At 32.8% G+C, this 14,076-nt stretch overlaps 1 protein-coding gene across 3 annotated transcripts in view; it reads right to left on the bottom strand.

The window, feature by feature from the left end:
* Positions 1 to 14,076, bottom strand: part of Pdgfc (platelet derived growth factor C) — a 203,503-nt gene that overhangs the window by 38,547 nt on the left and 150,880 nt on the right. For all 3 annotated transcript variants that reach the window (XM_076864462.2, XM_076864463.2, XM_076864464.2), the window contains one exon: positions 10,230 to 10,410. In XM_076864462.2, the coding sequence (XP_076720577.1) occupies positions 10,230 to 10,410 (181 nt within the window). The remainder of the gene's footprint in view (positions 1 to 10,229; positions 10,411 to 14,076) is intronic.

The raw sequence follows: 14,076 nt of genomic DNA, 5'->3' as shown, positions 1-14,076 counted from the left end.
CCTTGTTACCAACCAACTGAGGAGATAGATTTGAGCAAGAGTTCTGTCTCCTTGATGGTGGGTCTTGAATAAAACCTTTATCTTTTTGCAAAAATGTGGTGTTTTAATATTGGCTTTTATATGTGTCAGGCAGTAAACCCTTGCCCTGCATCATTTGTGGATATGACTAGACAAGACACTAATAGTAAATCAGAATTCAGGATATCTTATATAGTTAATCATATTAGTCCAATCCAACCTTTCTAACATTAAAATTAAAGTGAACATAATTTCAACACCATCATGCAAAGCCATCTTCTAATGGGGTTTACTTCACCTGGCATGGGAGGGTAACAGAACCAGGATACCTTCACATATTAAGTTGTCAATGAACCTGTGCAGAGTTTCTGAAGATATTGTTAATCAAAGATAAAGCTAATCTCTATTAAGGACATCAATATTTAAACTCAATAAATAATGAAAAAGAATGAAAAGATGGTGATTTTGCATCTGTTATCTCCTGCAACTATGTTTCTAAAGGTATTTTTAAAGTGTATAATACCTTAACTCCATAGAAAATTGGAAAGAAGCCAGCAGCAATAGGATTTGGAAATGGAAGAGCAGGTGGATGTGGACCTGATGAAGTATGGCAGGGGACGAAGCCAAGAAGCAATATGATATACACTAACGGAATGCCTCCAGAGCTCTGGATTTGGTGGTATTTCCAGGTAAGTACAGAAGTGGGAATGACGCTGAGTTAAAAACATAAGAACTGGTTGAAAATCTGTAAATGGAACTGTCAGACACCCCTGATCTATTTCCCCTCTTGGTGAAAGATTGACTTATTCCCTGCTCAGATTTGTTCCCTAAACAGAATAAAACAGAAAATTTATGGACTAGAAACCTAAGCAGTCTTGCGAGTGGTGATATTATTCTAACCACGGGGAAGGGACTAGAGTAGAAACTTTTATATTGAATGTTAAGACTTTGGGTCTTAGTCCACTTAGCTTCCCAGTCCACAGAATTGGCAACCAAGATTTATACTCCTAGGAAAGAGATTAGGGAAATCAGGGTTTTTTTTTTTTTGTTTTTTTTAAAGGAATTGACTCAGCCAGCCAGTTCACAGTACAGGAAGATCAGAGTCAGCAACCCTGTTCCTATGCAGAAAATGCCTAATCAGATTTTAAGTAGCCAAGTAGAATTCAAGAAATAGCCAACTAGTCATTTAAATTTGAGGGCTAAATAGAGGCATTTTCAGTCACGTAAGGTAGAAAAATTTTATCTGCAATGCTGAATTTTCTCAGTAAGTTCATGAAGTGTTACTTTTTTCCAAACAAGGAAATAAACTAATAGAGGAAGACCAAAAAATCCAGCAAACAATCTAATGCAAGAAAATGACATTAGATGGCAAGGGTAAGGAGGTCCCAAGGACAAAAGTTGTGTCCAGGTTTTAAAGTGTAACCACAGAAGACTGGAGTAGGCCAAATTATTCCCACAAAGATTTGTCCAGGAATTTGTTTGTATTAAGAAAAGATCTATGCAATCTTAGAAATGGTTTGGGGATGAACCAATAGTATATAAAAAACTAAGTAAACCAAAAATAATGAAACTCTAGGTAAAATTTTAAAAGAGCACAAGTTAAATGTGGTCAAAGTATATTAAATATTTCAGTTTGAAAAATTATCACATGGCCACTATATAGTTCATAAGGAGTATGGATCTGCTATAATAGAGGGTGGTGTGACGGGAAGTACAAGATTAACTTGGACAAAAACTAAAACATAAAAATCAAGTGTGAGAAGAAAAAAAAATGCTATTTCTTGATGGTGGGAAATGTATGACTAAGAGTGTCTTAACACATTGTATAATGACATAATATCATCTATTCTAGAACAGTACCTCAATGCTGGATCTATGCCATCTGTGAATTACCAACAAGTTTAGTGCTGAACAAAAAGAAGGCAGAGGACAATCTATCATCGCTCTGTGGATCACAGACACTGACAGATGACAAAATTGACAGCCTTCAATATATAGCTTAGACAAGTTGGTACAATATAGACAAGTGCTACAAACTGAAATACAGGAAAGTCCCACTCTTTCTGCAAACCTGAAAAAATAAAGGGAGTACATGAGTATGTTAGTCATTAAAAATGTATGCAGAGTTTCTAATCCATACCACAAAATATTCATGTTTGCTTGAATATAAAAAAAATACTTCTCCAAAATCTTGTGGTAAAACTTTCTACATCCTACTCAATTATTATATTTTAGACACTTAAATACAATATAGAGAACTTTTTGTATCAGAATCTCCATGAAAATGTAGATACCTGGGCACTACTTCAGACCAAAAGAACTAGAATCTCTTACATGTGATGAAAAACATATTAATAAGTTCTTAGGAGATTTTTTATAATATACTTGATGTTGAATTTACACTGTAAAACTTCCAGGGTTTTTGATTGTTTCAATATTTTTTCTTTAATCTGAGTTTTTACATCCATTTGCTCTCCACAATCATCTCTCTTGTATCTCAAAATCTTTCCAAATCCCTTATGTGCACTCAGTTACATACTGTACATCAGTGTATATTTTTTCTTCAAAAAATATATAAAAGACTCCATATATTTTTGAAAATATTTTGACAAAATGTCTCCTCAAATAGCCCTCAAAAATTGATGTGAAAATGGATGGGGCTATTAAAGAAAAACTGTTATATAATTTAGACTTGTTATCAGACATTTTTAAAGAGAAATTTCTCCATCAGGATGAGGTTGTTATATAAACTCCAAGCTTTTAAATCTTTATGGCTTTAGATATGAATTAAGAATCATCAAATGTCAAGGTTTCAATTAACTTATAGTTTTTACTTACAACTCCCTTATAAAACAACTTCAAGTGGTCTCTCAGCCATTTACCAACTTTTGCTTTCTAAATAAAAATCCTACCATCTGTGAAATTCTTAGATAACAAGGAATTAATTGCAACAAAAAGAATCAGTAGAAATAGCAGAGGGACACGATCTTCCTATCAAAGAGAGGACTATGTCCATGGGGTAGAAGTTGGGTTGAAAAATGCACTAAATAGCTCTGAGCCAAGTGAGAGTTTAGTCTCTGCACCAATTGTAGTATTTCCTTAATACAATAAAATATTGTCATTTCATGACTCCTTGTATAAATATAAAAGTGCATTGTATATAATCATTCAGCAAGTGCTTCAGACTATAGCATAGATATGCAATACCTGAAATACCCTTTTCATTTTTAAGTACTACAAAAAAGTTTAAACATCAAAATTTTCTGTTAATTCTCTCCTCATGTAAATAAAAATGAACTGTTAAAAAGTTTCACATAAACGTTAACTTACTTAAGTGAGCTTTTTATGAAGATATTGGAATGCACAACTGTTATAAAGATAAATTTTTTAAAAAATATGGAGCATATTCTGCCTTTGATGTTTTCCCAGTAGGATTACTGTTATGATAAGGCTCTATGTAATTTTATGCTAGGCAAGCTGATTTTTTTTTTCTCTAAGTAAGAAAGTGAACATTGAACTAAAAACCTTATTTTAGAGTTGGGTGGAATTTTTCCTAACCTAAACATAAAAGCAAATTTGGCCTTCAGTTAAAACTTTTCTTTCCATGTTATTAACAGTGAAATAGTCTACTGGCTTATGCCAGAAGAAATGAAAAAAAAAAAAAGTCTCCCACCTTCTCCTCAACTTCAATATTCACTGAGCTGCTTTGTTCTCTGTATCCTGCATAATTAATAACTAGTTTGGCCATCAGTCATGCATTCCTTAATAGAACCTCAGGCATCAAGTGTCCTTCTAACCCCTCCCCACGGAAACCAAGCACAATGACGGGCACTCTGACTTAACTCTAGACAGGTCATTCACAGAATCACATAGTTGGGGTTGTAAGGTGACTACAGTACAACGGTTTTGTACTATAGTATGTAACATGTACGATTATACTATTCTGCATTATTATTTCATCAACTACTAATCTTCAATATCTAAATCAATGTCACTGATTATAAATGTTTAAAAAAAAAGATGTCAAAAAATAACAGAACAATTTTGAAAAGAATTTAAAAGAAAATGAGTTTCCCTATATCCTGGAAGTGAAAGTTTATTCAGCTGAGTCTTCACCCCTTCCCTGCCCACCTTTTCAGGCAATAAAGAAGAGAGTAAAAATGCATGGGGATCAATTGACATGGTGGCTACCAATACCTTTTCTCTTAATCAAAACTGATCCATGCTTAAGTAGAAAGAGGAAATAAGTTGTTGTAAATATTATATTTTGTTACTTTAGCTCAGAAATTTTAGATTAAAACACTTAAAGATATAATATTCAATAAAACAATTTAAGACAAATTAGTGGTAGTTTTATCATTTTTTAAATAATGTTAACCAGATGGGAGTGGGGGAAAGAAAAATCTTAAGTCTCAAAAGCATTTTTGAAAAACATTACAAGTAGCATTATACTTAAGAATAATTATACATATTAAGAAAAAACACTGATAAGATTCATATTTGGATTTATACATCTCATTTTTAAAATATCGGTATGGTTTTTTGATGCAATTTTTCTAACAAAAATATTTGGTAGATTTTACATTTTAGGCTGCAAAATAAAACTTTTCAAAAGATCTTTTGATACTGGAGAAAAAGATATTATTTCCAGCCTTTGTAGGTCTCTTAACATTTTAAATAATGGTGCTTATGCTGCAGTTTTCAGAGTAAAACATATATAATCTATTATAATTTACTCCAAAATTAAACAAGAAATTTTCTTTTAAGAGATCTGAAATGTGTCCTGGGATCCCACTGTGTGTGGCCTCCAAACACAAATGAGCTTGCACTGTTTTATTTCAGTTTTGCTTCATTTCTTCTCAAACAATCTCTCACTGCTAATCTATCAGAACATTTTTTTCCCTCCTTTTTCTCTCCCTGTCTCCTTCAGCAGGAAGAAAAAGAAAATATAAGACACTTTTAACTCCTTAAGCACAATCATCAAAGCTGAATGTGTGTTTGTGTGTGTATGCATGTGTGTGTGTATCATTTGGTATCAATTTACACATATTTATTTTTCATTATTTATTAATGGGGTATGACTGGGGAATAATATTTCTATAAATAATTCTCCAAAATAGCATTAAAATGCTAAAATTTTAAATTTACGTAGCAAATATGCTACTATGTTTTTTAAAAAATCTACAACTACCTACCATTTCATGTCAACATTTCATGCTGGTATTTAAAAAACGTAACAGCCTATAATACCAACTTAACATGGTAAAACGAAGAAATAAACTTCACTAATGTTTTATTCCAAGGGACTTGGGAATCAAAAAATGATGTTGAAATTATAACATTATAAATGATGTATTTATAAAACATGTAAAATCCTTAAGTAGTATATCAGCATCACTTTATTCAAATTAATATTCCATCACTTGTTTACCTATACACTTGTTATATATATTTTATATACATATAAATATGTGTACATTTATATATAAAATATGCCTTCATTAATTGAAGGAAAAGAAGAATATGCAAATTATCTTACAAGGACGAAGATAATTTTTAATAGCAACTTGGGTGCCAACCCTGAGAGATTGTTAAGTAATATATTTAAAACTTCGCATCTAAGACACATGATAATTAGAATCTCAAAGAACTAAAGTCTGACCAGAATCAGATACCCATTCATGCTCCTAAGGAAGCCTACAGTTATCTTTTTATTTATAAAATACAGTTTTAAAATAAACTTTCTTTGTAATTCATCCTAGAAAAAAACTGTGATTTAACTTAAAATTTTCTTTGTTTATAAACTGATGCAAAACATTCATTGGACTGATTGCAAAACGCAGGTAAGGATGATAGTACACAATTTTTATAATAATTTATGTGTAAAAGTTATAATAATTTATGTGTGAAACAGGGAATGTTTAATGAGTATCCCCATCCAACCTACTCCTCAACAACAAACAAAATGGATACTAGAACAACTCTTCAGTATATAAAGAAGGTGGCTTGGTGATAACACACTAATATATCAGGACCAGAATACTTGGTGTCATTATTGTGATTCAACAGCTTTCCAGTTGCTGAATGGTCTCTACCACGTAGCAGCAATAAAGGTAACATGCAGTCAAGGAGAAGTTAGTGCGATTCTACTTTGTTTTAGACAACTCTAAGGGGAAATGGCTCAATGGGTATGAAATCTCGAGCAGCTATAATGTGTCTGGTGTGAGGCATTCATGACAGACCTCTATGCAGGAAGAGTAAGCATTCACTAAAGACTTGCAGTTCATATTATTTTTATCATTACAAAGCTAAGAAACCATTGTGGTCAGCTGCGGCAGAGGTTCTGTTTCAGAGCAGAGGGTTTGCAATCAGTGGGACCATTGCCTCTAGGGAACTGAGTGTGCTAGTATGAAAGTTCATCCATGGCAAGAGTGAAAAAATAACAAAAGTATGGGAGATGATCCAGGGGCTTGGAGGGGCACGTGCCCCTGAGCAAATGCCACAAGAACTTTTAAGTCTGCTAAGAGGCACACTTTCTTCCTTTAGGCTTTCATTTATCTGATTCTCAGATAAGATTGATGGATTGCTGCCCTGGTACAAAGTGTTGGGGGGGGGGGGGGTTCATGGAGGTTGGGATGTCACTTAGCAGTATACAACAATAATTCAAAACATTCTGCAAGGCTTAAAAGCATAATCGCTTGTCAAATTTTCACTCATCAAATCTTGCCCTTCCTTAGGCAGTTATTAGGTATAGACTAGATGTGTCTGCAAGTCAGGAGAGTTGGGTATATGGGATCTAGACAAGAGACAGATGAAGAAATGGCCAGTCAGCTGAGAAAGCAAACTTAAACCACAAAAGAACCAAAGCTTGTTCAGATTGCATATCAATAATTCCTCCAGAAAGCAATCTTTAAAATTAAAATCACCAAGTTACATGTATTAATAAATGCAGGACCCCACCTTCAAGCACCCTTGTTTCTCTCTGCCCGGCATCTCAAAGGTGGTAAGGTTTAGAATATCTCCTATGCCATTTCTTCATGTATCTCCGTTATCTACAGCTCAGTTCAGGTCCCTATAGGGACCTCGAAAACAAAGGCTCAATAGATCCAAGGATAGCTGACAACAGCACACCAAAGCCCTTGTTTACCATTTACCAAACTCTTTCAAAGATCATTTCAAAATGTACTGAATTTAATTCAATGGCAGCTTGACCAGTGATAACTTGACCTATTGTCTCTCAGTTGTGGTGTCTCCTCAGGATCACTGTAAATCTCTTACTGAGTCTAATCCTTGGGGCAGGGCTTTCTTAGAAAAAAGAACATACGGTACATTTTGTAGATCCTTGTGGTTCTTTGCCTCACAAAAATGTTAATGACTCTGATACACATTTTTTAGATATACAGTGCAAGTGTTGGTGAATCTTTATTAGTTAAACTGCAGTGACTCATACTCCAGTATTTATTGAAAAACTATAATATGCTCTCTGGAGCCAGGTGCCATAAAAATTTTGTGATTTTTTTTTTTATCTTTCATATTTCATTTAATTCCCACAACTCTTTGGGTTATATAACCAGATAACCCATGTGATCAGTAAATCAGATAATCCTTATTGGTGGCATATATATATTTTAGCTTTCACGTTTTGTTCTGTAGCAGAATAGTCGAGTATGTATGCACACTTAAATTAATACAATGCAAAGAGTATAATTCATAATACAAATACACTTAAAACTTTATTTTCATCACAAATTAGGGATGAAGAAAACCTTTGCTCTCATAAAACCAGTGTCATGTTTTATACTAAAATTTAATCATTCCATACTTAAATCTTAACAATCTTAGGCAAGATAAAACTGAAACTGTACATCATATCACTTTGTAAAAATGTAGCCAAGGATCCCAAGGCCATATTCAGTTAAAAGAAAAGATTAACATTATAAATTCTGTGAAGGAGGATACTGAACAATTATGTTAAATAGATTCTTAGTCGCTTTATTCAATTACAGTATCAAAATATTGCTTATCAGACCAGGCTTATACCTGTAATCCCAGCCACTCAGGAGGCAGAGGCAGGAGGACCTCAAGTTCAAAGGCAGCCTTAGCAACTTAGCAAGGCTGTAAGCAACTTAGTGAGAACTTGCCTCAAAAAATAAAAAGGGCTGGGGATGTGACTTGGTGGTAAAGCAACCTGAGTTGAATCTCTGGTACAAAAAAAAAAAAAACAACAACAAAAAAAACCAACGTATTACTTATTAGACTGGGGATGTGGTTCAGTGGAAGAGTGTCTGCCTACCATGCACAAGGACCTATGTTCAATCCCCCGAAACACACACACACACACACACACACACACACACACGGAAAAAAAAAAGAAAGAAAGAATATGTATTACTCATCAATAGTGTTTTAAAAATAATCTATTCTTAATAATTTTCATTTTTTAGGTAAAATTATTAAATTTTATTACATTTAAATTTCAAAATATTAAATTATTAAATTAAGAAAATTTCTGGAAAGTAACAAAGAAAATGATAAAGAATCTATGATAGAAAAAAGTATTTCAAAATGACATGATCTGGATATCTTAATAATCTATAAAGAAAATGGATCAAAATTCATAGCATTAATTTATAATATTTCAGAGCTATTTCCTTTATCAGCAATAATATATAATAAAGGATTCTATTCATAATAAATAAACAAATTATGTTTCTCAAACTCCAGTTTGTTCTTATTATTTATTATTAGCTGTTTGCTCAATGAATATGTAAAATTCCACTGTGGGCAATCAAAATGAGAAATTGTAGCTTAACAATGTAAGACAAATTCAAATATTGATTCCATATTTTCTAATTTGATCATGAGTCACTAGCACATGTTAAGTGTTTTTATATTCATTAAGAGTATACATTGTAATAAAAGCAGCCCACACTTTGTTGTGTTCTTAGTGTGCTTACTAATATATTAAATATTCTGTCAAAACCATTAAAGATTTAGATTCTTTTAAATTGTGATATTACTGATGATTATTAAAAGGTACACTACAATATTAACATATTTTGTTAGAATGTCTGAGATAGCTTATTCAGGCACAGGATACAAACAAAAAATTTCCAACATTTTTGTTGTAGTGCAACAAACACATACAAATATTCAAAATCATACACAAAATACAAGAGCATTGCAATTATTATACAATGCACAACTATAATTAGACAAAATATTAGAAATACTTCTTAAATTCTAGTGAGAATTTTAAAAATTCCTTTTTGGGTGAAACAATGGGTCATAAATATTATTTTAATACAATAAATCTTAAGTAGGAAAGCAGGAATAATTACATTTAAAAATATATTTCATTTTTGCATTGATTTGAAAAGAATTAATATTTAATAAATTTGCTTTTCTCTAAGAAAAAAACCAAAAAAAAAACCCAGATCATATTTATAAACAACAAACTATAAATTAAACTTTTTGGTTGCTACAGAAAGAAATAATAATGCTTTAACGTAAAAAAAGTAGAAAATCACATAAATTCATGGAATTTTAAGGCAAACACAACTATTTAGTGCTATTAATCTCAAATAGTGCTGGTTTTCTAGCGCTACAATAGACTCGTTCCAAAATCAATACATGGATTTGAAAATAAGAGCACCAGAGTACCTAGCATCCTTCAAAAATCGAAACTTTAACATAAGAATATTTAGTTAAATGCTAAAAAATGTCATATAACAAGTCATAAAAAATGCCAGAAAACTAAAATTGTATTTTATTATTTAATATGACTTAAACTAGAAATTAACTCAAAAAGACATTACAGAGAAAAAATTTTACGGTGATTTCCAAGTGAGTAATGTATAATGCAAATTTCTCTATTTTTCTGAACAGAAAATCCCTATGTACTTTCCAACAATGTTGAAATACCAGTCAATGAGCTGGGGGAGTGAGGGCAGAGCTGGAGGGTGAGGGGCATTCTATAAATGCAAAAACAAATATTAAATTACAATGATAAGGCATTTTAACACTGCTAATGTGCTATGGTGGCAGTATTTAAGTTATCTGTGATAAAGACAGTGACATTTAATGGGGGGAAATCCAAGCTGGGGAAAGGATTTTTGGTTTTGGTTTTCTGATTCTCATATTTAAAAGGAGAAATCAAGTAAACAAAGAGCTGACTCATTTAAATAAGGGGATCTTAAAGTGGCACTTACTGGCATAACAATGTTGTAGTGGATGCAGAATCCGGGTTCAGAAGGAAAATACTCATCAGATACAAATCTTATTCTGATTTGATTTCCTTTGGAAATCTGTTTTCCTGGTACAGGACCAGAACCACACCAGCGCCCTAATACAGTTCCATCACTGGGTTCCTCAACTTCTACAAAATCATACCTGTAAAGAGACAAAGGTAGAAGGAACTGAAAGTCATATTTTCTTATTTTGATAAATCATATTCTGTGTCTATAGATTCAATGACTTTATTGACCTTAGAAATTAGTTACAATTAAATGAAATATAATTAAATATTTTAAAGAGGTTATACACTGAAAATGAGATCCAAATTGAAGAAACGAGTCTTCTTTTCAAAGTCTTCTGGTTTTGCTATTAACAAATTCCAAAGTTACTAGTTATTGTAAACTTATATTTTTTTAGGAATTACATTTGACATTTGATTCATAAATTATTCAATTTAATTTCCATTTGGATAGGATGATCTTACTCCAGTCTTAGTTCCTATTATTGTTGCCCATTGGTTTCTAGCAATAACTCTTCCATTTGCACCACCCTCCTTGGCTTTGTTTCCTTATCTGTGATGCCAACTTTTCTAACGCCACTCCAGTATACCTGCTTCATATGCACTTTGAACACTACCTCCTCTGCATGATCTTCCTGGGTCTTCTCAGATCACATATATTTTGACAAACACATATTTTTAACATTAAATATCTTCTTAGGCTATTAAATCCTTAAACAAAGGAATCAATTCTTTTATATTTCTGTTTTATTTGGCACTAGTAAGAAATGATTATTTCTTCTAAACAAATGGCAACTTTGATTTGGAAGAGATAGTTAGAACAATACTACCCCATGAGAGAAAATATCAAAAATCAATAGGAACTTTTTAGGTTAGCTCAATGACTGGGGGTGGAAAAGGGAATGAGTAAAGTATACTGGACTAGATTCAGAAATTCTCAACACCAGAACATCTTGATGAAAAATATTGCCCTATGTTCCCAACACCTATAAAATATTTCACTGGATATATCATTGAGGCAAAGTTTTTGCTATCATGCATCTGTGTGTGGAACCTAACCTAATTCATGTATAATTCATGTACATATATTTTATATACTTTTTAGTTTAAGCAAAATTTTCTAGAAATAGAAAATCAAGTTTCAAATTAATGGAGGAAAGATTTTCGCATTTTGCTTAGAACTACACCAAGAGTTAGTTACTACTTTGGAAAGACATGTCACCAATAGGAACACTACTTATCATATCTGCATCACAATTAAGACAAAGACAATTAAATCTTTTATTTTTATTTTTATTTTTTTTGGTACCAGGGAATGAAACTATGGGTGCTTAAGCACTGAGCTTAATCCCCAGCCCCTTTTAAAAACATTTTATTTAGACACAGGATTTGTCTGAGTTGCTTAGGACCTCCCTAAGTTGCTGAAGCTGGCTTTGAACTCACCTTCCTCCTGCCTCAGCCTCCTGAGCTGCTATGATTACAGGTGTCCACCACTGTTCCCAGTTAAATCTATTATTAATCTATATCTACAGCTGTCAAAATTTAAAATAAGTCTACTTAAAAAATGAAAACATCTGACCATTTATTTTATTTTCTTGTGTAACTCTTAATATGTATGTATGTATTAGAATACATGTTTCAGTATAAATTATTTTGCTATTATTTCAGGTTTATATAATACTTAGGACATTATATCTATCTATTTATTTATTTATGGTTTTCATTTGTTGATATACCTTTTTTTTTTTTAAATTTATATGTGGTTCTGAGAATGAACCCAGTGCTTCACATATGCTAGGCAAGTGCACTACCACTGACCCCTAGCCCCAGCTCCAACATTATATTTATTTTTCAAACAACGGCACATATAAATAGATGATGGCATCTATGAATTGCATTTCAGAATGCTAAACAGGAGATTCCAGAAATTCTGTTAAAAGGGAAGTCTGACATTAATTTAAAATGACTGAGGGTTTTTTTTGTTTTGTTTTTTTTTTTTTAGTTTAGTTTAAATTCAGGAGATACCAGATAACCAAAACTAATGTATTTTAAATAGCATTGAATTCAAAGAAGAAAAAAATTGTTGAAAACAAACAGAATATACAACAAACTTATTATAGCTATAAATCTTCCTCCTCAGAAATTATCCAGAACTCTCTTATGACAAGTAAATTAACCTCACTTTCCACATCAGTAAATTGAGGACAGTGCTATCCAACTCATAGTACTTTCATGGTCTTGAAAACATTGTTGGCACCAAGTTACCACTCAATAAAGTGATATCCATTCCTAGTCTGCATCCTTCTTACTCCTCTGACACTTCTTTCAAGAAAACTCAAAAATAAAGGAGAGGGAATGTTTGTGCTCTATCATGACAAGTCCAGGGTCATACATTACAAATGCATAAGTCATTCTTTACACCCACTGCAGCAGTTTGGGTGTGAGGGTGTGGAGAGGTGAAGAGGTGGAGAGGGAGGAGTACAGGGAGTTGAGTGAAACAGATCTAAAAATATTTCAAGTGTAAATAGTTCAAAATTTGGTAATTATCATTTTCAACAAAAGGAAATTTTCACACTAAGACTTTCCACCTGGGAAACAAAGCTTCTGTTCAGGACTATCTGTTTGTTGGGAGGTAAATCTGACTCAGGTTTCCACTATTTCTATAGGTGTTTATGAAGCATTGTTTAGGTATAAAATGTTGAGCTGGGATTCTCAGGATATAAAGATGAAACCACAGCTTCATTGGGTTCCGGGTCCACAAACCACATTGATAAGAACTCTACTGAAGGATACTGAGGAATACTGGAAGAGTAAGAGTAACTTTATACAATGAAATTAGGGTCAATTTACTAAGGCCTTGACATCTGGGCTATCAAAGAATATTGTCTGACCAAGGGTGGCAAGGGAGGGAAATGGAAATGCATTTTAGCAAGAAGTCTAATACCTAAGATGTAATATAAGAACAGAGGCTCCGGGCATGGTCAGTCATGAATAGAGGATGGGAAACAAAGAAGAGGATGGAGATCATGCTGTGAAAACAGGCATAGGTGAGCAGGCCTTGGTATTTTGGAGTAAGATTTTAGGAACTTCCGTTTTAAGTCAACCTAATGAAAGAGGGAACACAGTTTTAATAGGCCCAATGTTTCTCTAAAAAAAAAATAAAATAAAATAAAGAGATTAAAAAGTAGCACTGAACAGAAAATCTGGATCTCTGACTTTTTTTCTTATTTGATGATCTGGTACAATTGAGTATCTAGACACTGTCTCAAAAATAAAAATAAAAAAGGCTGAGGATATAGCTCAATGATAAAGCACCTCTGGTTCAATCCCCAATAACAAAACAAAACAAAAAAAGAGAAAAAGAAAAGAAAAAGTGAGCATCTTTAGCTTTAGTGTGGCTCCATGAGGGTCCATTTCCAAAGCTGGTGTCGGCTCCAGGAGAGTTGTCTTCTCCCTAATACCCACAACCCAGGCACATAGTAAACATGGTATCAGTATTTGGACAGGCACGTGGCTCTCATATCAACTGAAGCCAACACTAAGAGGAACAGTTCTGGATGAGCCATGTTCTTTTTAGTTTTAGAAATCCTCATCTACTTCCTATGCTTTAAAAGCTAAACAAAACAAGACAAAACAAACAAACAAAAAAACACCAGATCTCTTCATCTATTTAATCTATTTACATTACTCAGTCCTATAAGCATTTGATTTTGCCAACCTTGTAGATTTAAACCAGAGGAAGTAAATGAATCACCATGTACTTAAGGATTACCAAGAAACATTTCAAGTGTGAGTGAAAAGGA

Source organism: Callospermophilus lateralis, chromosome 8, assembly GCF_048772815.1.
Source record: "Callospermophilus lateralis isolate mCalLat2 chromosome 8, mCalLat2.hap1, whole genome shotgun sequence".
Lineage (NCBI taxonomy): Eukaryota > Metazoa > Chordata > Mammalia > Rodentia > Sciuridae > Callospermophilus > Callospermophilus lateralis.
The sequence above is the reverse complement of the archived record's forward strand: the minus strand, read 5'-3'. Positions and strand labels throughout refer to the sequence as shown.